Source organism: Vipera berus (assembly GCF_964194415.1).
Source record: "Vipera berus genome assembly, chromosome: 7".
In the NCBI taxonomy this organism is placed as follows: Eukaryota; Metazoa; Chordata; class Lepidosauria; order Squamata; family Viperidae; genus Vipera; species Vipera berus.
Window position 1 is genome coordinate 307412 of NC_138209.1, and position 21326 is coordinate 328737.

General features: G+C 56.8%; 3 protein-coding genes across 3 annotated transcripts in view; 2 read left to right on the plus strand and 1 right to left on the minus strand.

The window, feature by feature from the left end:
• Nucleotides 1–199: 199 nt before the first annotated feature.
• Nucleotides 200–5980, plus strand: LOC308671158 (retinol dehydrogenase 12-like). The gene is made up of 6 exons (XM_081333229.1): nt 200–383; nt 2157–2396; nt 2589–2678; nt 4044–4235; nt 5033–5139; nt 5418–5980. The coding sequence occupies exons 1-6, from the start codon at nt 227–229 to the stop codon at nt 5631–5633; spliced, it is 1002 nt and encodes a 333-aa protein (XP_081189355.1). The 5' UTR covers nt 200–226; the 3' UTR covers nt 5634–5980.
• Nucleotides 5981–8413: 2433 nt separating this feature from the next.
• On the minus strand, nt 8414–11497 carry LOC308670513 (uncharacterized protein). Its single transcript, XM_081332049.1, has 3 exons — nt 11247–11497; nt 10935–11101; nt 8414–9775 (listed from the first exon to the last, which is right to left on the minus strand). The coding sequence occupies exons 1-3, from the start codon at nt 11395–11397 to the stop codon at nt 8489–8491; spliced, it is 1605 nt and encodes a 534-aa protein (XP_081188175.1). The 5' UTR covers nt 11398–11497; the 3' UTR covers nt 8414–8488.
• Nucleotides 11498–11611: 114 nt separating this feature from the next.
• DCTN1 (dynactin subunit 1) overlaps nt 11612–21326 on the plus strand; it is a 51684-nt gene continuing 41969 nt past the window's right edge. The window contains exon 1 of the mRNA XM_081332048.1: nt 11612–11703. The gene's annotated coding sequence lies outside the window, so the exon portion shown is untranslated. The remainder of the gene's footprint in view (nt 11704–21326) is intronic.

Sequence of the window (21326 nt, forward strand, 5' to 3'; positions counted from 1 at the left end):
ACTCCTCCCCCTTCCTCCCCCTCCCCTCCTCCCGCCTTGTCCCGCTGGCCTTCCCAAAGTTCCGCTGATGGCTTCTGTCCAAGAAATGGGCAGACCATTTTTTGAGCGTGGACTCTGCCCAGAGACTTTGTGGGCCTTCCTCTTTCTGAACACCAGAGGTCTTTCTTTAGCTCGGACCTCTGGGTCGGCACCCATCGTCCAGGGCTGCTCCTGGAAAGAGCCCGAGATGGAGGGGGCCGCTATCCTCTCCCACCCGCTCTGGTTCATCTGCACCTTGGCCCTCCTGGCACTGCTGTGGGTACGAAGAAGACAAAGCTGGAGAGCTGACGCTTGTCCCGTAGACCTGAGTGGCAAGACGGCCATCGTCACTGGAGCCAGCAGCGGTGAGTCTGGCCCCTCAGCCACACCAGCTCGAGTCTTAGGCAGATGCACTTCCACAGTCCTGGCTGGTTTGGGTTTCTGGCTTTTTGCCTGGTAATGCAGTGCACGGCATGAAGCCTCCACGTACGGTTAGCGTTCATAAAGAAACCCAGGAAATGAGTCGACTGGTTTAGTGTGTCCGGACACGTTGGCTGCAGGTGGCTGCCGGGTCTGGGAGGAAAGAGGACCACTTTCCAAGGCAAGAGCCGCCCCCCCACCCCCAGACCAGCAGCTCCAAGTATTCCTGGAGGCAGCAGTCTTGATGTTGGTGTGTGCGTGCAGTTTAAGAGGCCGGTCTGTTCAGTCGGCCAGGCTGCCCCCTCCCCGATTGTAACATGCTTGGCTGAGGGCAGGATGAGACCCTCGTCTTGTGGGACAGCAGAAAGGAAACACCAGCCGGGATGGCTGCCCAAGGAGCCGCTAGGGCTTAGGAGAACAAGACCGTGCCCAGCCCTTGGGAACTGGGACCAGCTCCCCAGGGGCCTCTTCCTGTCCCCGAGGGGGGCTTGAGCAGGGAAAGGCAGAGGGAGAGCCCTGGGTGTGTGTGTGTGTGAAGACCTTGGCATTACCTTGTTTGACCATCACTCATTTCCCGCCCCCCCCAGACAATGGCTCTTCTCCTCTTCCTCCCCTTCTGCTTAGAACTAGCTGGGGGAAGGAGGGGGCGGGCCTTCTCTTCCTGCTGCCCACTAAAAGGCAAAGGGCACCTGGGGGGAGAGCCTGGGGCCAAGTCACCTTTTCCTCCCGCCGGGAACGGGTCCCTTCCTTTCAGACCACTGCCCCCCTTAGGGGTGGCGTGCCGTGAGTTGCACCCCAGGGACGAATAACGAGGACTAAGACAAGGTTCATTTCCCAACAATTACAATTAACTACGGAGACATTATTGCTGTCTGATATTTAATAAGGCTCCTGTTTTAGGAGACTGTCAGTTATAATCTGCTTATACATTAGGGAAGTCTCCAGGCTTTGGGGAGGGAGGGTGTCAGTCCGATTCTCTCCTCCAGAGGAGAGCATTTCTTTGGCAGAAGACCACCCACCGATGCCAGCTCCGCGCCTGGTCATCGGCCATTGGGCCGTTATGCGCAAATGATGGTCTTTCTCTCTGTTGGAGGAAGATGGGAAGTCCACCCGGCCATCGCTACTTGCAGCCTCCCTGCCCACAGGGAGATGAGGGCAGCCAACGAGGCAGCCTCTGCCTGCTGAAGAGCAGGGAGCCCTGGGGGGGGGCAGCCCTGGCCAGTGCAGGGGTCTCATGGAGGGCATTTAACTGAGCAATCTGCCCCCCCCTCAGAGCTCAGATTCAGGCGCCCACTGGCTGGAGGGGAGTCCCAGGCCCCAGGGACCTGCGATCCCCTTTCACTCCCCCCCATCACCACGAGAGGCCTTTCCCTTTGCAGGACTGCGCCCAGCTGTCCTGGCCCCTTTCGGCCGTGGTGAGGAATGGCCCCGCTGCAGCTGGCATCTGCAATATTGCCTCCATCTGACTGCGTGGGACTGACCAGCCCATTGTGCCATCTGCTTTGGACCTGCTGAGTGTGCAAAGTCCCTGGCAGAGACAGACAGCACAGTTGAAGTTGCAGTTCCCGACGTCCACAAGACGCCGCTCAGCCCTCTTTATGCTGCAAGAATCCAGCGGCCTTTCTGGCCGCCTCGGGCGGTCTGGCCCGCAGGGGGTGGGTGGGCAGGTGCTTCCTTGGGGTCCCAGGGCAGCTGCTCTTGATGCCTGTCCTTTGCAGGAATTGGCAAGGCCGTCGCTCTTGACCTGGCGCGCAGAAACGCACGGACAATCCTGGCCTGCCGCTGCAGGGACAAAGGCCAGGCTGCAGTGGAGGAGATCCGTAGAGCCACGGGGAACCCCCAGGTGCACCTTCGTCTGCTGGACATCAGCTCCATGGCCTCCGTCCGCGACTTTGCCAGGAAGTTCCTGGAGGAAGAGAGCCAGCTGCACATCCTGGTGAACAATGCGGGTGTCACAGGTAATGGGCACCGGGCAGCCATGCCCTCTGCTTGCCCTCTGGGTTAGGAGGGAGCAGGCCAGAGGCCCGGAAGCTTCAGTTTTGCCCCGAGGGCCCAAGGCTGAGAAAGAGACGGACCCTTCTCCAAGGCCAGTGGCCCGGAGTCCAGAGACCCCAACCCGAAGCCTGCCCTCCATCTTCTCTCCCGTGTAGGCCTGCCATTTGCCGTCACGGCCGAGGGCCTGGAGCTCACGTTCGCCACCAACGTCTTGGGCCCCTTCCTGCTCACCAACCTGCTGCTTGGTAAGGACCAGCTTCTCCTGCACGCAGGCTGGAGGGGGTGGATTCCGCGGCTGCCCCATCACCTCAAACCCTCTAAATCCGGCAGCTCCTCTCTCAGAGCCAGGCCCTTCTAAAGATGGGGTCCCCCAAATGCTCTCCAATCGTGATGGCGCCACTTCCTGGAGGAGGCTGGGCAAACAGCCTTGGTGAGGGTCATGAGGGACCAGGAAGTTGCAAAGAAGTGAAGGAAATGCACCCTGGCACCAAATCGCTTCTGAGCCAAAGAAAAGTCGACTTCCTCGGAACCAGAAGGATAGGAGGCAAACGTTGAGGATAATTAGGAAAGCAAAGAGAAGGACTCTCACCACCATCTCTGCACAGCCAGGCGGTAACACTGATCTACCTGGGCGGACCTAGAAAAAGCGCCGGGCCTAGCCCGACTTAGGCAGATCACCGAAACCCAGGCAGCAGGAAATGCAGCCCCCAACAAGGTCAACACAAATCCTTCTGTGGTGTTGCGCCATACGTGGGCTGCCCTCGAAGATCACCCGGGGGCTAAAACTGGCCCGGAATTAGCAACCTGCTGAGCGCTGGCCGTCCCTGGCTTCACTCTTACGACACCCCTCTTGTGCCAGCGGTACTGGCTTCCCGCTTTCCCCCGGGTGCAGTTGGAGGTGCCACTCATTTCCTTTAAAGCCCTGCAGAGCAGGAACCAGGCCGGCTGCAGGGCGCCTCCCCCCAAGGGCCTCTGCCCATCGGACCAGAGCAGATAGGGTGGGCATGCTCCAGGCCCCTTCCCTTGCCGTCCTCTGCCTCCTGGGAAGCTGGCCTTTGCCCTGACAGCCCCTGCCCTGCACAATTTCCCCCCCCCCTCCGGGATCTGACAGCTCCCCAAGCTTCTGCCCCTCCGAGAGCACTCCAGACTGGCTCTTCCCCTAGGCGTTGGGGCAGGAGGAGAGCAGGGTGGGAGGGGAAGGGCGGCTGCGCTAGAGAAGAGAGGCCGGAGCACCAGATTTTTCCATTAGTAGTTTTACTGTTGCTTTTACCGTTTTATTGGTTGTAAGCTGCCCAGGTTGTTTTTAAGAGAAGGACCTGCAGTATATAAAGAAATACATGCTGGGGTCTCAAAGAAGTCCTGGCTCTCACCCATTATTGAGGGCCGCCATATAGTTGCACCTGGCAACTATCTACAATATGGGTAATAAGAGGATGGATCAAGGAAGAGGAGGAACCACAACTTCGCCTGCCTTTGGGGCTGGGAAAGAGTCGGGAGAGAGAGAGAGAGAGAGAGGCGGGTGGAAAGGGGGGGCTGGGGTGGGTTCCCCACAGCTGGTGGGAGCTGGCGCTTCACAGGGCTTTGGTTCCCCTCGCTGATCCTCCGCGCAGGTACCATGGTGGCCTCTGCTCCAGCGCGCATCGTGAACGTCTCTTCCTTCCGGCACTTCTGTGTCAGGAAGGTGGACCTGAAGTGGCTGACCGGGGAGGAACGGACCGAGAATGCCAACCAGGCCTACAACTGCACCAAGCTCATGAACGTCGCCTTCAACACGGAGCTGGCCCGGAGGCTCCAGGGCACCGGTAACCACCAGGCCTCCTGTGGGGTCCCCGTTGCTGTGCAAAACCAGAAAGAGAATGAGAAATAGCAAAAGGAGGAAAGTTGAGGCGCAAATGACACCTGTGTGGGCACCCGTTGAGATCCAGCCTGCTCCCTCTGCTTCCCCAGACCTTCCGCCCTGGCAGGCTCTCCACCACCAGGCAGCCCTTCGTGCTTGGCCTGTCCAAGTCCTCCTCGCTCTTTTCCAGGCTCCCACCGGCCCTCCCAGCCTGACCGTCCTTGAGCTTCTCCTTCTCTCGAGGGATTTGCTCTTCCTTCCTAGATGTCCTTGTTCCCTTCCGCGTTCCTAATGGTCCGGCCACGTTCCTTCCGCCTGCCATTTCTGACCCTGTGGTCTTCCCTGGAACCCCATTCGCACAACCTTCAGCTCACTTTTATGCTTCTGTCCAGCACTGGCTCCCATAGGACGGGGCAGGTGGTGCTCTCATCCACAGCCCCTTTCACACGGGGGGGGGGGCACGTAGGAGAGTTGCTCTGTGAACCCCTTTTCAGAGTCTCCCTGCCCTGCCTCGCTCCCTGGCAGCCCTTCCTGTCCGGCAGGGACTCCAACCAGGGAGGGGCTGGGGCCAGTTTAATATCAGGGACCCGAGGGATGCTCCCACCAGCCATGCCTGCAGCTCACTTCTGCTCTGTGAGGCGCTGCCTGGCGGCTCTTTCCCTGTTGGACTGCCCCTCTTTTGGGCTGGACGAGAGAGGGGCTGCTCCCCCATTCCGGCCTCCTCTTGCCGGGATTCACTCAGGCAGGGCGTCTCCTCCGCAGGCGTGTTGGCCAACGTGCTCAGCCCAGGAATTGTCCGGACGGAGATCCTGCGCCACTATGGCCGGGCCAGCCGCCTGCTCTACAGGCTGTGCAGCCCCTTCATGAAGGTGAGTCTTCTGAAGCAGCAGCTCCAGCAGCAGATCTTGCTGTGAAGAACGGGCAGGCGGCCTGGGGGGGGGGAGGAAGGAAGGGACTGGGGGAGGTGTGGGGAATTGCTTGAGGGGGGCATCGGAACGAGACGAGAGCTCCTGACGGCTGTCCAGAGAGCCTGCTCAAGGGGGGCCGGAGAACCGGACTCTCGCTCTCCTTTGGCTACTGCTGGGCCTCTCTTTCTCTGCCCCCCCCCGAAGCCTGCTCTGAGGAGCTCTCCCTGCTCTCTCCCCAGAGCCCCCAAAAGGGAGCCACCAGCACCCTCTACTGCGCAGTCGCCCCAGAGGTGGAGGGGATTTCCGGCAAGTACTTTGACAGCAACTGCGCCCTGGTGCTGCCTCAAGCCCTCACGCAGGACCCAGGCCTCGGCCAGAGCCTCTGGGATGCGCTGGAGGTGGCCACGGGCCTCAAGACGGCAGGAAGCCACCAGGTGGTCTCGGGCCCTCCGTGAAGGGAATGTTAGGGGGCTGCTTCGTCTTTTCTGGCCAGGGTGGTAGAAAAGCTGCTGCCCAGCAACATGGATCCCTGAGTCCCCTTCCAAGAACACTTTCCTGCAAAGTTGCCAAGCCCTTTAACTTCACAAAATTCACCCTGGATTTTCTCTCGTGCTCTGAATTAAGGACCTTGAGGTCTCCCGGGGGCCCTCCAGCCCTCTGTTCCAGTTTGGGGGGGGCGGGTCTGCGTGAAAGCTTTGAATCTCTTTCTCCCAGGCTGTTTGCGTGACAGGTTAAGTTTCTCTGGAAGCTGGTCAGAACTTCCTGAGGTCTTTTGTCTAGAGGCTCTGAGGCTCTCCTCAGCCCCAGCACCGCCTCTCTCTCCTCACCAGTCTCCAGCGATGCCTTTGCAGCCCTTTTGCTCTGCGGCCCACGTTCTGCCATGCGGTTCTCGTCGATTACAAGGGAAGAGTGGACTGTGGACCTTCTTGCTGAAATAGAATAACCAAGTTTGCTTTGCACTCTGGTCTGTAGTGAGTTCACTGCTGTAAACAAAGCAAAGCGGAAAGCAAACGTCTTAAAAAATGTAGAGGCTGTAGCGACCCTGAACTTTCCTTGGAAAAGCTCCCCCTCTCGAGAGTCTGGAAGGTCGGTGGGAAGCTTGCAGGGCGTGTTTTGGGACACAGCTCGCTCCCTGCAGGGGAATCATTTTGCAACAGCTTCCGAGACAAGGTCCCAAATGTGCCTCCCCCTCCCTCAAAAAGGCTGCCTCTCTCTCAGGCTCTAGCAGGAGAGCATCACCAAGCCAGCCACGTAGCTGCCCTGATTGGCTCCAGGGAGGGAGGGGGCTGAAATCAGCCGGCTTCTCCTAAGCAGAGCACAAGTGGCAAACCAACCAACCCCCCTTTTTGACCTCAACACTGTTAACAGAGGCGAGCTTCAAGCCTCTTGCTGGCCAGGGAATTCTGGGAACCGGAGTCCACCCTAAGGCTGGCAGAGCCTCCGATTTCCTTGGGGTAAATCTTCTCCAGGCCAGGGAGAGAAGTGGGATTCCCCCCAGGAAGGCAACCCTTTTGTGAGCAGGTCCTCCGTTACTTTGGCTGACGGCTGGAGCTTCCAGAGAAGCCTTACCCTTTGTTTATAAACTCTCCATTAATTTTAATTATCCCAGGGCTACCTCTTTAACTTTTGGGGCGGTCCGGGAGGCAAATTCTAAATTAGCCAGCGAGAGAGAGAGAGAGAAGAAAAGCTGCTGCAATAGTGCTAATAAGCTATTAGTGTCAGGATGAGATAAAGCCAATCGGCCTAGGCCAGGTGAGTCCTCTGCCCCCGCCCACCCTGGCTCGGGGACTTTGAAAGCGTGTGTGTGCGCAACAGAGCCTCTCCGAGCTCTGGGGTGGGGCTGGAGGCCGAGAAGCCGGCTAGGCAGATCATCTTCGGTGGCACCCAAGCCCCTTATTCCTCTTGAAAGCCCAGGAAGGCAGGAAGCCGGCCGGGTGGCAGAGATTCAGGTCAATCTTTTGGAGACCCTCCAGGGAAAAGAGCTCCCCACTCGCTCCTCAGGAGGAACCTCACACCGCCGCCAGGAAGAGGGTGCCCGGGCAGGGTGGCCAGCTCCGTTTCTTGGCAGGGTTTCGGGGGCCGTTGCTGGAAACAATACAGCCCTTCTCGACTTTCCTCGCTCTCCCGTTTGATTTGGGGGGAACAGCCGAAGGCCTCGGTGACAGGCTGACGTCCTTCACAAAGCACACCGGCGTAGATTGAGGCGGTCTCCAAGTCACCCGTGTTTTTCTGGTTCTCTTTTGTCGGAAAAATTGGGGTGGGGATTTAATCTGAAACTCAATATTTAGGAGTTTTAATAAGCAAGTCTTGTAAAATTAAGACAATTAATTCAACAAGCTGTATTATCAATTCAGCCAAAAAATCCACCAGGTGCCTGGAGTCCACCTCCACGTCTACTGAGAAGTGAAAGTACGAATGGCAGGAACCCAGACCGGCTACTGAGGGCATCAAGGTTTCCCACGTATCGTCTGAGTACAAATAGTAGCTGAGTTGCAGATTCTACAGCTTTTCTGTAAATGCTGTATTGCACCATCTCTAATTTCCAATATACACACAAAACTAAGCCAATCAGCAGGTTAGCCTTATCAATTAGAGAGCGGCTTCTAGATGAGATGGGTGGCACATAAATATCCTAGTAAACGCTCTGAATTAATTGTCGTTATGAAGTAGGCAGTAACACGGAAGCGATGACTGGTTTAAGTTGACAAAGAGGACTTGTAACTTGACCTCTCTCCAGTCCTTTGCTTAATAGCTTCGGGACTGTAACTGCTCACAAATCAATCAGGTGTCGAGGTATTGGTCCCAGTTTCCAGTTTAAGCCACCCTTGGGAGGAAGGCCTCCATCACGGCCAGGTTTTTCTGGATCTCAGCCCCTCCACCTGAGCTCCCACCAAAGGCAACGGGGAAGGCTCCCCATTTGGTGTCTGCTCCCGGCCAAGGAACCGGCAAGCGTGTCGCCACCCTGCAGAGACCTGCACCGACATGTGAGAACCGCTTCCTGAGAGGGAGGCTCCTGAGCACCTGCCCTGCGGAGAGCCTTCGGGGCACCCACCTGCCCAGGCGAGAAGAAGGGGCCAGACGGGAAATGCCTCGCCCTGGACTGGTTTCTTGGAGGATGCGAAACAGCAACTCCACTGTTGCTAAGGCACCTCCCCTCTGACCAGCCCCCGAGTCGCACCCACAAAGGCCACCCGCATCCACGCCCAGGTGCCGACAGAAGCCAGACAGACTGGGGGAGAGAATACAAACTTTATTAACAGAGGCTCCTCTACTTTGGCCTCAGTGTAGACAAAGCTGATTTTCTGGGCTTTCACTGCCACTCGATATGAAGGTCAAGGCCTTCCCGGCTGACTTTTCGGAGAAGCTCGTCATAGTGGCTCCGGTAGATGTCTGGGCATTTGTCCAAATGGAGGGAACTCAGCTGGTTGTCTGCTGCCAGCAGCAGATGGATGGTGCTGCTGGACACCTGGCACTGGAGCAGAGAAAGGTAGCTGAGGTGCACCAGAGCAGCGCCCCGGGGCTCCAGCACCTTCTCGAACACCTCGTCCAGGCAGAAAGGCAGGTAGAACAGCTCCACGCTCTGCAGGCAGGGGGAGTTCTGGAGGACGGACACCAGGTTTGCTCTCAATCTTGGAATAGGCTGGGAAGGCGCGGAGGTGTGCAAATGGCAAAGGCTCAAGGTAAATTCGGACAGGTGGGAGAAGCCGGGGGGCCCCAAAACAGCATCCTGCTCGGCGGGTGGCCTCCCCTGGCCCCTCAAGGAGAGGAAGATGCTGGCGCTGAATTTCTGGAGATTCGGGCAGCGGTTGAGCAGCGTGTGGAAAGACAATTCGTCCCTGACGTAGAAGCCGTCGACGGAGAGGGAATGCATCTGGGCGCCGATGATAGCCACCACCGGCAGGAGCTCCGCCAGGTTCCTGGGTCTGCTGCAGTCCAAGGTCAGGTCGGAGAGGGTGTGCCAGGTGTAGAAGGCGGGGCTCAAGGCAGAGCCATCGTCCAGAAGGACGATGGCTTTGGTCAAGTGTGGGCAGACGGCACAAACGGTGGGCAAGAAAGTCTCCTCCACCTCCAGGAGCTCCTTGAGAGGCAGCGTCAGCCTGGAGGCGGCCTGGTCTGGGCGCAGGGCCATCCTGCGCCGGGCCAGCTCCTCCAGGGAGGGGAACTGGGGGTCGACCTGGGCAGCCGCGAACTGCTGGCCGAGGATCTCGTGCAGAGCCTCAGAAACAAACTCGTTCTCCACGAATCGGAGACTGGGAAGGGCCAGCAGAACAAAGGCCAAGGCCCAGACCAGGTCCCGGCTTCTGCCACTGGGCTCCAAGCCATCCACCGACAGCACCTGCAGGCCCTGGCAAGAGAAGGAGCCGGCCGTGACGTCGTAGGCCAGGTGGAAGAGGGACTCGGCAGAGAGCCGCTTGCAGTCGGAAAGGTTCAGCTCGCAGAGATGCCGACAGGTGGAGCCCACGGCGGACAAGACCTGGGTGTTGCACTGGGTGTCCGACAGGTCCAGCTTCTTGAGCGAAGGCAAGCTCTCTATCAGGTCCACCAGAGCATCGCTGGGGATCCGGCTGCAGCGCTGGAGATACAGCAGGGACAGGTTCTGTCCCAGGAAGGGAAAGAAAAAGGCGGCTGTGTAAGTCAGGAAACGCGGCTTGCGCTCAGGGCAAGCTGGGCTCAGCGGGTGGGACAGCCCGGCTTGGCCCGCCCGGCTTTTCCAACACCAGGCAGACACTTTAATTCTCCTGGGACACTCGATTCCCAATTTTAATTTTGGTACTGGACTGTTAACGGATTTTAAAATTTAAATTAATTTTAAAATTAAAGAATAAGTGTTTAAAATTACGTTTTACCTTTCACCAATCTTATTAGCGTTTTAAATTTAAACTTGTAGATACTGGTTTTAAATGTTTTTTATGATACTAGCTATAGGTAGCTTTGGAAACCCTGTTTTGAAAGACAGTACGTAAATCCTTAAGTCAGGGATGGGGAACGGTGGCCCCTTTATGACTCGTGGACTACAAATCCCAGAAGTCTAGAGCCAACAGCGGTCTGCAGGCTTCCCCACCTCTGCTTTAAATAAATCACGGGCCTATTTTGTATTTTGCCTTCAGTGAATCCTCGCCTTGGAACCTTTTCTGTCTGTGCTTCAGTGGGATCCGGTCTGGCTGCAAGGAAACCAGAGGACAACCAGGAAGCGGCCACCTCTGAAAAACTGCCTCTCCTTCCCAGAAACAGCCTTGAAGATTTTACAGACTCCTGGCCTCATCCTGCCTAGATCTTGAGGCGAGAGTCGGCTGACGTGGGGTACCTCTCTTCCCCACCGCTTCCCCGATCGGGTTACAATCTTGGATCCCGGCAGGTTGTTTGTTGGTATTTTGCGTTTTAACCCCTGTATGGAGGGAGCCTAGAGTCGCGAGGGTGGGCGACGGGACATAAATCAATCCAAAACCCCTCATTTTATCCCGAACTCTTTGCTTTGATCGGCTCAATTATCGCAATTATCGGGCAGAGCTCTGGCCGGGGACAGAAACGAGGAAGGGCCGAACGTCTCACAGAAGCGGCTTGGCTAAACCGTACAGTTCCTGCCACGCTGCCGGATTTACGCCTTCGGTCCAAGAGGTGCCAGAACTGGAAAGGAGGCATCGCCGCGCCAAGCCAAAGAAAGGCGCCTCCGGAGGAGGGAGGCCGGAGGGCTGCTGGGAGAGGAGCCCCGAGAGGACGGCCACAGAACCCCCCCCCCGCCCAGCCCCCCCGCCCACCTTGCAGCGGCTGGAGATCATCTGCGCCACCTCCCGGGTCACCAGCTGGGAGCAGCGGCCCAGCTCCAGCTCCGTCAGCTGCGGCACCAGCAGCAAGTGCAGCACCGGCCGCGTCACGCGACGCTTGCTGCCCAGCACGTCGATCAGCTCCCGCACCAGGCAGCCGGCTGCAGGGGGGGAGGGGAGGGGGGAGGGTCAGCCCGGGCGGGGCCGGAGAGAGCGGCCGCCCCCCCCGCCCCCCTTCGGCCGCGGAGGCTCTCCGGGGTCCGCCCGCCCTCCCAGCCGCTGCCCGGTCCCCGCCCGGCGCCTCACCCAGCCCGTCGAAGGGCCCCAGCAGGTGGCGGAAGCGCTGCTCGTCCAGGGAGCGCTCGACGTAGTCCTTGGCCCAGAGCGGCTGCATGTTGGCGGCCACGTTCTCCAGGCAGAGCTCCCGCAGCGCCCGCGCCGCCTTCCTCCGCGGCATCCCGGCGGCTCCGAGCCGCGGCCCAGACCGACGCCGCCCGCCCGAACGCCCCGCCGCACCGGCGCGCTTCCGGCCGCCAGGGGGCGCCCGCCGGAAGCGCCGCCGTCCCCGCCGCGCCTGCGCGGGAGGGGTCCTCGTCCGGGGCTGCCCGCGGCGCCTGAAGAGCGGTGGGCGCCGCCAAGCGAAGGCTGCGCGACCGGCGGCGGAGGGGCAGCCGCTGCCGGGGGCTTCGCCGAGGCGGCGGGCGAGGGCGGCGGAGCGCGCGGGAGGCGGAGGAGGCGGAGGCGGAAGCGGCGGCGGCGGCGGGTAGGCGAGAGAGGCGGCGAGGCCCACCGGGCAGGGCTGTGCGGGCGGAGGCCGGGGGAGCAACGCGGCCCGTCCCCGGGCGCCGCCTGATCCCTGCTCGGGCCGGCCCGGGAAGCCGAGGGCTGCTTTGCGGCGGCGGCCGCCCTTCTTGCCGGGGAAGGAGCGTCGACGGGGCGGGCGGCGCCGGGCTGGGCTAGCGGGCCGGCGGTTCCCGGCGTCGGGGCGGGCTGCGTGCCGAGGGCTGGCGGCGGGGTCCGGCTGGCTCCTGCGGGGAGAGAGAGAGAAGCGGCAGGCGGGGAGGGGCGGCTGGGCTGGGCCCCCCTTGCTTGGGCCCGTCGCGCTCTCCCCGGCCGGCCTACCTGGCCAGGCTGTCGTGGAGGGGAACGCCCGGGGAGACGCCTTCGCTTCTTCCCTTTGGGGAGGGGGGACTTAGAGAAGCCGCCCCCCCCCGCTTGAGCAACGGTTGGGGCTCTGGGGACCTCCCTCCCCCCCCCTCCGTTGCCCCCTCCCCCCTGCAGCCGTCCGTCCGTCCGTCCGTCCGTCGCCCCTCGGGGAGCTCAGACCCCCTCGCCCCCCTTCCTCTCCCTCCTTTTGGACCTGGGAGGCCCTGAACCGGACTTGGCCATCCCAATGGGGTCTATGAAGGGCGTAATAACGCAGCAGAGCATTTATTTCCTCTGGATGCTCCCCGGTCGATCTGCCTGGAGGTTTATGTACCGTTTCAGCTCGCTTGAAGGGCGGAAGAGGCGGATGAGAGGCCGTGATGTGGCCGCCTCGGATGAGCTGGGCGGGCTGGCGGGATTATAAGTTTAAGTCAGAGTTGCTGGCAGTCGGGGGGCATGTAAAGTTAATGAAGTAATAATTATGTCAGAACGTGAGTGCTGTGGAGACGGGCTTTGATCGGTGGAAGGGAAACTTCAGGCTCACATTGTAATACAGGAACTCCTCCGGTAATGACTGTTTGTTCAGTGACATCCAAAGTTATGGCGTCACTGAACAAGGAGACGAACTCTGCGGTTAGTCTCTAGCCTCAAAGTTGCAGCCGTTACAGCATCCCCGTGCAACCGTGCAATTGCAACGCCCACAGCGTCCCGTGCCATTGGCAAATTTCATTGCTCACTTCTGACAAGCCAAAGCCAAAGGGAAAGACGGAAGGAGGTCACGAATGCTGATTGTGTGATGTCACACCTAACAATGAGACAAGATTGGGCCAAGAAAAGCGACTAGAACTGCTGGAAAGGTTAACACAGTCACGTGATGTTGCGTTTTACAAGATTTTCAGAAATTCTTGTGTTGCTGGATAATTTAGAATTTGCAGGACTGATACCAAAACAGGAGGATATTGAAAATGGCGCCATGACCAAATAAACTGGATCGTGTTTATTAACATTTTCCCTGTTAATTTCCTGGGGGGGGGTGTCTTTCCCCAATCTGCCACAGTGAATCTGAGTGCTGGGGATGGTCTCCAAAATTTGACTCATGAAGGGGTTACTTTCATTGAGGAATCTTTATAACCCTACACCCACTCTCCCTCTCTCTCCCCCTCTCTCTGTTCCCCCTCCACTCCTGGAGTAGCTTAGTTTAGGCATCAGCAAGGGAAGGTTACTCATTAATGAGGAGGAAAGATCTAGCAGGCTGTTGACACCTGCTAAGAGCTAGTTTTGCATAATGGTTAAGGCACCAGGCTATAAAGTGGGTGACTGTGAGTTCAAGTTCTGTCTTGGCCATGAAACCGGTCTCTTTCTCCTCCCCCCCCCCCCCCCCCCCCCCCCGTCCCTCAATCCACTTCATAGGCTGGTGGTTGTGAGGAAACTAGGGTCTGGATTTGTTAACCGCCTACAGTTATTTGTAAAAGTAATAAAGGAGGGAAATAAATAAATCAAACGAGGGAGGTCATTATCCAGTTGGAGCGAGAGCAGAAAACTTGTTATCTGGCAGCTCACGCAGGCCTGAGGAATTGTGGGAGTTGAAGTCCACAAGTCATAAAAGGGCCAAGTTTGACGGCCCCTGATCTAAGCAGCTTCTCTTTCAGGTGCTAATTAAGAATGCATGTCAATCACAGGAGAAAAACACACTGGGCTGCTGTCAAAGTAGCCATTTTTCTTCCTTGAATGCCCCTGCAGTTTCTGCGCTGATTCCCTGGGAAAGACAAAAGGGCTTCCATGCCACCACCCCTCCCCCAACTGGTTGATGATTGCTAGGTTTGTATCTTGGTTTTCAATACATCGGAAACCCCAACATTCCACGTATAAATAAAAACAGTTAAATTTCAAGTGGGATTTGAAGACGGTGTTACCCAAGCATTTATCTTAGCTCTGGCCATGTTAAGGTAGGGCTTGTTTACTCATAGCTGAATAAGCCTCTGTGGCTGTGAATTCCTACACGATCAGTCCTGAGCTGCGCTGCAGGCATTGACGGGCAGGAGAGAGGACTCCGTGGCGCCCCTTCCAGCCCGTGGCTTTCAAATGGAGATCTCCCTGAGCGAGGGTCCTTGTGTCTCCCATTTATGGGGTCATAGCTGGGAGCAGCAGGGAAAGCGCTCTTGATGCCCTGCTGTAGCTTTTTTTTTCTTTAGCCCATCCGGTCAAAGGGAGAGTAGTAACTCCACTAGCAGCCTGATCCAGACAAGGCAGCACTGCGGAGCAACTGCTCCTAAATTTGCTGCCTTGTGGTTGCCAGTGGCCTTCCCCCATCTGCCTCCACCCGCAGGCGGGCTTGGTGGCTTCCAGCCCCTCAAGGAGCCCAAGTGGGCTGGGGTGTCCAGTCCGAAGGGGACGGAAGAGAGAGGCCGTTTCCTTCTTTGGGCGCTTCGGGTCCCGCAGTGAGAGAAAGGCAGGGCAGGTGGAGAGCAGGCGACGGACGGATGGCAGGGCTGAAGGACGGGAAGAGGCTTGGGGGCTCCCGGGGGTGCCTCTGGTGAGGGTGAAAGGGAGGGAGAACCGAGCAATCCACGGACACCCTCCCCCAGGGATGGAGTGTGCCGACCCGCCCGGAGGGGACCACCCTGCACCAAAAGCAGCTCACCTGGTTCTCAGCCAGCATCCTCCTCGGTGCTCTCCGCGTTGCTATGGTTACCCTTCAGCAGAGAACATCCTCCCTCTCTCGGTTTCCTCTCAGCCAGCCGCTCCGGCTGAAAAAACAAGGCAGAAAAATGGGCGAAGGGTGCCGCCCAGCCCCTGCGCCAGGCCCCCTCGCTGCTGCTGCTGCTGCAGCCACCCTGCTCTCCTCTCCGGAGAAGGGGGCTCACCTGCTCCCGAAATTGGGAAATGGTGGCATTTGCCAGAGCGCAGACGCCCCGACCGTAATGCCTTCAGGGTCCTAAAGCCTGGTGGGCTCCAGTTTCCCCTTTGGGGAGAGCCTGGCTGGGCCTGGAGTTTGGGAACACTTGGGGGGGGCAAGAGAAGGGCCCTCGGGAGGATTGATGGATCATTAGCTAGTAAAATCTTGGATGACAAATGGGAATTGAAGGAATTCATATATAAAAGCTTTTGAGCACCAATTTTGGGAAAGCTGTTAATGAGAATACCCTTCAAGGGGAGTTGAATGGCTGGGTGTGGCTCCCACACCATTCCCAGGCCAGCATCCCTCTGGGCCGGTCAGCAAAGAGCTTCTAAAGACGGTTCCAGCCACTTTCTTTGAACATCTTTTTCCACGTCATTTGAAAAACTCAGCCTTGTTAGGTAAAACTTATTTCTCTTCCGTAACATCTTTTAGAAACATCTCTGTGCAGATGTCTCTGTTGACACTATTAAAATTAACTCCCGGGTCTACTGTTTGTTCAAAAAACATCCTTCAATATATCCAGTGTTAGAAAATTTTATTTCATCTGTAAGTGGAATTTATGTGTTCCTCTCCTTTAATGGCAGTATTTACTTCCCTCCGGTTCCCTCTAGTGTCCATTTTTTAAAATCCTATTATTGTTTTAAATTCAAAACAAAAACATTTTCCCACAGGAAGGATTCTTTATAATTTCAAACTCTTTGTGCATGTATTTATATGCATGCCGCTCATCTCACCTGGAGGTAACTCTGGCCGGCCTGCAAGCATTAAAACTGGTAGACATGAAAGGGATAAAATAATAAATAACAACCATGAAGTAGGTGCAGTTCAGGGAGGTGGAGGAAGGGAACACAAGGCACACCTGGATAGGTGGGGGCTTTTCTTAATCCAATAGCTGCCCCCAGAATGGGGCTCCCCCCCCCCGTTGGGGGACCAGGCCAACTGGCAGGACCAGGCCTTCAGGCCCTGACAAGCTCAGCCGGGTGGGCGCAGGTCTCCCCTTTGGAGCCGGGTGCCTTGATCGGGGCTGGCCTCAAGGGCACCAGGGGGAGGGGACACCATATTCCAGAGGGCAGAGGAAGCTCTTCTCCGCCAACTGAAATCCCTTGACCGACGGGGTCTGCGGCCTGCCCCCTCTGCCGGCACAGGTGGAGTGGGCCAATCCCATTGGGGTGAGGGGTTCTTTGGATAGCCTGGGCCGATGCCAGGAAGGGCTTTAAAGCTGGTAACCCACACCTTGAATTGCACCTGGAAGCAAACTGGCGCAGGGTGCGGAACAGCCGTGTAAACTCAGGCCATCCTGAGGGGCCCGAGAACTAGCCACACCGCCAACATTTCAAATTTATTTGGACCTTTAGTCTGTTTGTAACTTTCCAAAATCAAAAGTTTTAATCACCCTCAATTTTCCCCCCCTAAGCACTTAAAACTTACTTCCAGTGAGGGATTGAAGGAAGCTTCCCTGGTGCTGTCCAACTTGTCGATCCAAAGGTTCCTCATGGCTGAAAAGCAACCGACAAATCTTTCCAGAAGGGCTTAGGAAGCGAAATATATAAACCCTCTGAGGGGGCCATCCGTGGGTTGAGCAAGGAGGCTGTGTCTTCCTTAGGGCTCCAAACCTGCTGGAGACCATCGTCTGTCGGTGCCATCTGTGGGTGACCTCGGCCCACAAAGACGGCTTGTCTCACTTGCCCAAAGACGTTGCGAGGAGCCGCTCTGCTCGCCGGCTCTTCATCCTTCCCTACTCGCAGCGCCTTCTTTCCCCTGGGAGCCGAGCAGAGTATCTCTAGCCCAGAGAGATGCCAGGGGGAAACTTTATCTCCGCACTCTGGAAAACCGGGCAAGGTGGTCTTCCACTCCCCTGCCGTTTCCTGGGGGGGTGTCTGCCTCCCTCTCTGAGATGCGCTTGAGGGAGGTGGGGGGCTCCGATGGCGGCTGGATCCAGCCGGGGCCAGGAACAGAGGCGGCTTTCTGTCCAGTCAGCTGCCGGGCCTCTCCTCCTGCGCAAGTGTTTTCTTAAATACTTTCCGCATTTGATCTATTGGTATCCTGATTCAGTGGTGCTTCCTTCGTCCCCCTGTTGTGGATCACCTTTGGCTTAGATGGATAATGTCCTTGTGCTAAGGCAGAGAGAACGCAGCACACCGCTGATAAGAATGTGGACCACCGTAGTATTCTCGGAGAGAGAATCTGTGGTGTAGTTTTAGCCCTGAAGGTTTCCCGCGAGATGTCATGGCTTCTGGGTACCATGGTGCAAAGTTATTCCCTCCCCACCCTGCAAGGTCAGAATTCTGAAAATAAGGTTTCTCAAAAAAAAAAAGGCCTGTGAATGGAAGCCAAGTCATTTCTCAGGAAGGCACAGAGGAGTTCCTATATGTGCTCCAGGGTCTGTAATGGGCTCTGTAGGGTCGGGGGATTCTTTCATCTTGACCTCTCTTGATTTAGGAGCGTAGAGGTGGGGTCATTCATGTACTAATTTTCTAAACTGCCACAGTCAAACAATTCCCAGTGATGCATAATGATAATTAAAAACAGTATGTCAATTACAAAAATGAAAATAACTTAGAGGAATATCAATGCGTAAGCAGTATTTTCTCCAAAAATTTTTTTTACAGCTTCCAGAAGGATAATAATGTTAAAGCTAATCTAGATTTTGGAGGGAGTATTCCATAATATTTATTTCTGCAACTTATATGCTACTCAGTTGTAAAAAGTCTCTGAATATCATGCAGTAAAATAGAAAGATGTAAAAGGAAGAAAAACCAGCCTCCCAAAGTCAGCCAATTTTAACCGAGATGCTGCTATTGGTGATGAAGCCATTTTGGTCTGAGGCTCCTGCTTTTCTTCCATGAGGCTGCCATGAAAGTCCCCCCCCCTTTCCCCCCAGTTTTCTTGGCATGAAAGGCAGATGTTTTTTCCTTGGACTGAAGGACAAAATGCTGGAGAGGTTCAGGGCACCTCATTTATTTTATTTTATTAGATTTGTATCCCGCACGTCTCACCTAGAAATGCACCTTCCTAGTCACGCCCAAATATTCCCCTGCTAACCTAGTACGGATGTGAACAAATTGGGGGGAAGGGCTGGAGCTGAACCTCCTAATTCCCCGGGCGGCAATGTCACCAGACAGGTGTGGGCTGATTTTTTCCAGACCTTTTCTGACAAGGTGAGCATGGCCCAAAATTGCGTCAGATTTGAACGTTAGCCGACTCCGTCTGCTGTCGCGGTCGGGGGACACTCGTGTCGTGGGATTAGGCCTTGGGTGGGGCGTCCTGTGACTCTCGTGTCACACGTCTCTGAGGAGCTTAGCTGTGTCTTTTGCCGCAGTTGCCGCTCCAGACACACACCCCCTGCAAGGCGTCCTCCCAGAGACCTCAAGAGCCTGGCTTTGCTTGGGGCTTCTTCGTAGCCCTTTTGCCCGGGTGAAGGGGAATCCGTTCCTAATTGCCTCCTTTCCTGTGCAAGACTTTGTTTTTTCACTTTGCCAAAATGGTTGTATTAACTAGGACCAAATCTTGCAGTTCTTCTCTGTACAGCCGTATCGATTCTGTTAAGCTTTGCCAAATGTTGTCTTTTTGCTGTTACCAACTTCTGCCTCCTTTTTTCTTTGAAGACGCAGTTCTGCTAAACATTGTAAAAGCTTGTCGTGTGGAGCAGGGCGATGCGGACCCAGGCAGGCTCCCAGCAGTCGAGACTTAGTTTTGCAGTGTGGCTGCAGAGGCAGCAAGGGCAGCTTGCTTTGTGGCCTCCCGTCGTTGCATTTCCAGTTGCATACTTTGCATTGAGGGCCCACTGCAGCCTGCTTGGCGCCCTGAACGATCTGCGCGAAGGGCTTCCAAAGCGTTTTCAGGATAAAAATCACGCAGCCTTTTGCCGGTGTGAACGTTGCTTTCCACAGGGGCCACGCAGAGCACCTGTTCCAATGAATGGAGCAGCTTTTGGCTTAGGATTGTCAAGCCCTCAGGGCCCGACCCCTGCCCGTCTGGAGGTTGGCCAGGAGGACCCAAGGAATGGCCGGTGGGTCTTCCTTCCGTGATAAAATGGCCCAGAGGATTTTGCCAAATTGCCTATCGTCAGCGCTCCTTTTTGTACAGAGTTCTTGAGAAAGTGGTGTACAGCACAGGCATTTTGGAGAAGACAAATTATGCCCTCATTTTAATCTGAATTCAACCTAGTTTTGTATGGAGTCATTAATAGTCACGATCGTGGATTAATTCTTGTATAAGGAAGGCAGAGGGCCCGTGATCTCGCTGATCTCAGAGTCTTCAAGACTTATCCCGGAGAGACTCTCAGAAGCATCTCGGTAAGCCGGAGTGAGGCCCGGTGGAACCTGCTCACCGTAGGCTTCTCTGGGCGCCCTTTGAGAGAGCTCTGCTCCTTGCGGAGGGAGAGGAGCCGAGTCCTGCGGGGCCTGGAGGTCCGTGTGTCGTCCCCCATCGCTCCAGCTAGAGCAGGGGTGTCAAACTCAATTTCATTGAGGGCCGCATCAGCACTGCGGTTGCCCTGGGGGGGCGTGGCCTACTGGGTGGGTGTGGCTAGAGTGCGTATGGCCTACTGGCTGGGCATGGCCAGCTACGTCGTTCGGGTCAAGGGTGCCTATGGGGGCCTGGGCAGGAGTGGGACAGATCTGAGGAACCGGGGCAAGTGCCAAGGCATGGTCCACTGGAGGAGCCTCACTGTTCCTCTCAAGCCATGCCGGGGGGGGGGGGGGCTGGATGGTGGTGCAGAGGTCAAATGCCTCAAGCACCCGTGGCACTAAGCCCAGCCCCACTTCCCCAAGGGGGTGCCCAGCTGCATTTACCTCCTCAAGGCTGCTGCTGCTGTGCTTGCTCTGCTTAGCCAGGTTGCTCATGATGGATACGAGGGCAAAGCGTGGATACAAAGCCAGGTCTCCATGTGAGGAGACCTGGCTTTGTATCCAATAGGATTTATTTATTTATTTATTTTTATTTTTATTCCATTTATATCCCGCCCTTCTCCGAAGACTCAGGGCGGCTTACAAGCTTAGCAGTAGCCTTCATTCTATGTATATGCCTGCTTATTAGGGCTTTCACACACACACCAAGCGGCATTATTACAAAGTCAGGATGGGAGACCCCCCCCAAGAGCAGCAGGGTAGGACTAAGGTAGGACTTCCCTCAGACCCTCCCTCTCCTTCCTTCCTTCCTTCCTTCCTTCCTTCCTTCCTTCCTTCCTTCCTTCCTTCCTTCCTTCCTTCCTTCCTTCGAGTGGTGGGAAAATATTTGAGATGAGGGAGGGAGAAAAACAGGCAGGAAACGCAGCTGGGGATGTGTCATCCTTTGTGAGGACTGAAGAAATGCACCATCGCCTGGAAGTGGCCAGCACATGGCCCTCGCCTACTTCACATATCCGGCTTGGGGGGCTCGAGGAGGGGATGCTATAAGCAGCGTGAGAATCAATGTTAGCTGCCCAATGCTGCCCAGCCCCCAGCCTGGCCGAAGTAGGCGAGGGCCATGTAGTGGCCACTTCCAGGCGATGGTGCATTTTTTCATTCCTCACAAAGGGTGATACCTCCCCAGCGTGTGCCCAGGAGGCAGTGCCAACGCAGCAGGGGCTGGTCCCTCGCTGTTTCCAGACAGCCTTGTGGAGCTAAGACTGAATGCATAGATGGCCACCACAAAATTGTACATTGGCTCCCGGCCGGCCTGGGCTGGGGCCAAGGCAGCGGGGGCCGTTCCCTCACTGTTTCCAAGATGGGTTCGCGGGCCACGTGAAACCACTTCGTGGGCCAGCCCCGGCCCCTGGGCCTTGTGTTTGACATGTCTGAGCTAGAGTCTCCGTGGCTGCAGGGATAGGGATACTTTGGCCGGAGGACTGGTGGGATCCTTGGGCCCCAGCCGGTCTGGGACTGCAGGCCTTCAGAGCACGGGAGACTCTGCAGGGCCTGAGCCTTGTCCATTCGGACATTCCCGTTTGATCTCCATGAGAACCCAGGGGAGAACAATTCAGGGGTGGCCGATGAATGCCCTGCTGGTCAAAAGGGAGGCGCTCTGTGTGTGTGTGTGTTCCTGGGAAGAGTGGAGCTCAGTGGCATAGAGCTGGGCACGTTGCTTTTGTCACCCTGGTTGTTCTCTGGAAGCTTCCTGGTGTGAATGGGGCCTCCTGCAGCTGAGCTGGGGCTGTCAGTTCCTGCCCTGGGCGGCTGTTTGGGTCAGTCACAGAGCTGGTGGCCATCTGGGTCCCTGCCCTACCTTACCGAGCCGCCTGCGTTGCCTTTGTGGGTCTTGGGGCAGAACAAGCTAGCATTAGGACCCAGTGGGCTGGCAGTTCCTGTGACAAGAGTCTGGAGCAGCACTAGCGCAGAGTGAGTCTCCATCAGCTGGGCAGG

Excerpts from the sequence above, each read along its gene's own strand:
- LOC308670513 (XM_081332049.1), bottom strand. The coding sequence starts at position 11,397 with ATGCCGCGGAGGAAGGCGGCGCGGGCGCTGCGGGAGCTCTGCCTGGAG. Across the intron at positions 11,102-11,246 it reads GGGGCCCTTCGACGGGCTGG|CCGGCTGCCTGGTGCGGGAG; the intron begins GTGAGGCGCCGG and ends CCCCCCCTGCAG. Across the intron at positions 9,776-10,934 it reads TGATCTCCAGCCGCTGCAAG|AACCTGTCCCTGCTGTATCT; the intron begins GTGGGCGGGGGG and ends TTCCTGGGACAG.
- LOC308671158 (XM_081333229.1), top strand. The coding sequence starts at position 227 with ATGGAGGGGGCCGCTATCCTCTCCCACCCGCTCTGGTTCATCTGCACC. Across the intron at positions 2,397-2,588 it reads GAACAATGCGGGTGTCACAG|GCCTGCCATTTGCCGTCACG; the intron begins GTAATGGGCACC and ends TCTCCCGTGTAG. Across the intron at positions 5,140-5,417 it reads TGTGCAGCCCCTTCATGAAG|AGCCCCCAAAAGGGAGCCAC; the intron begins GTGAGTCTTCTG and ends CTCTCTCCCCAG.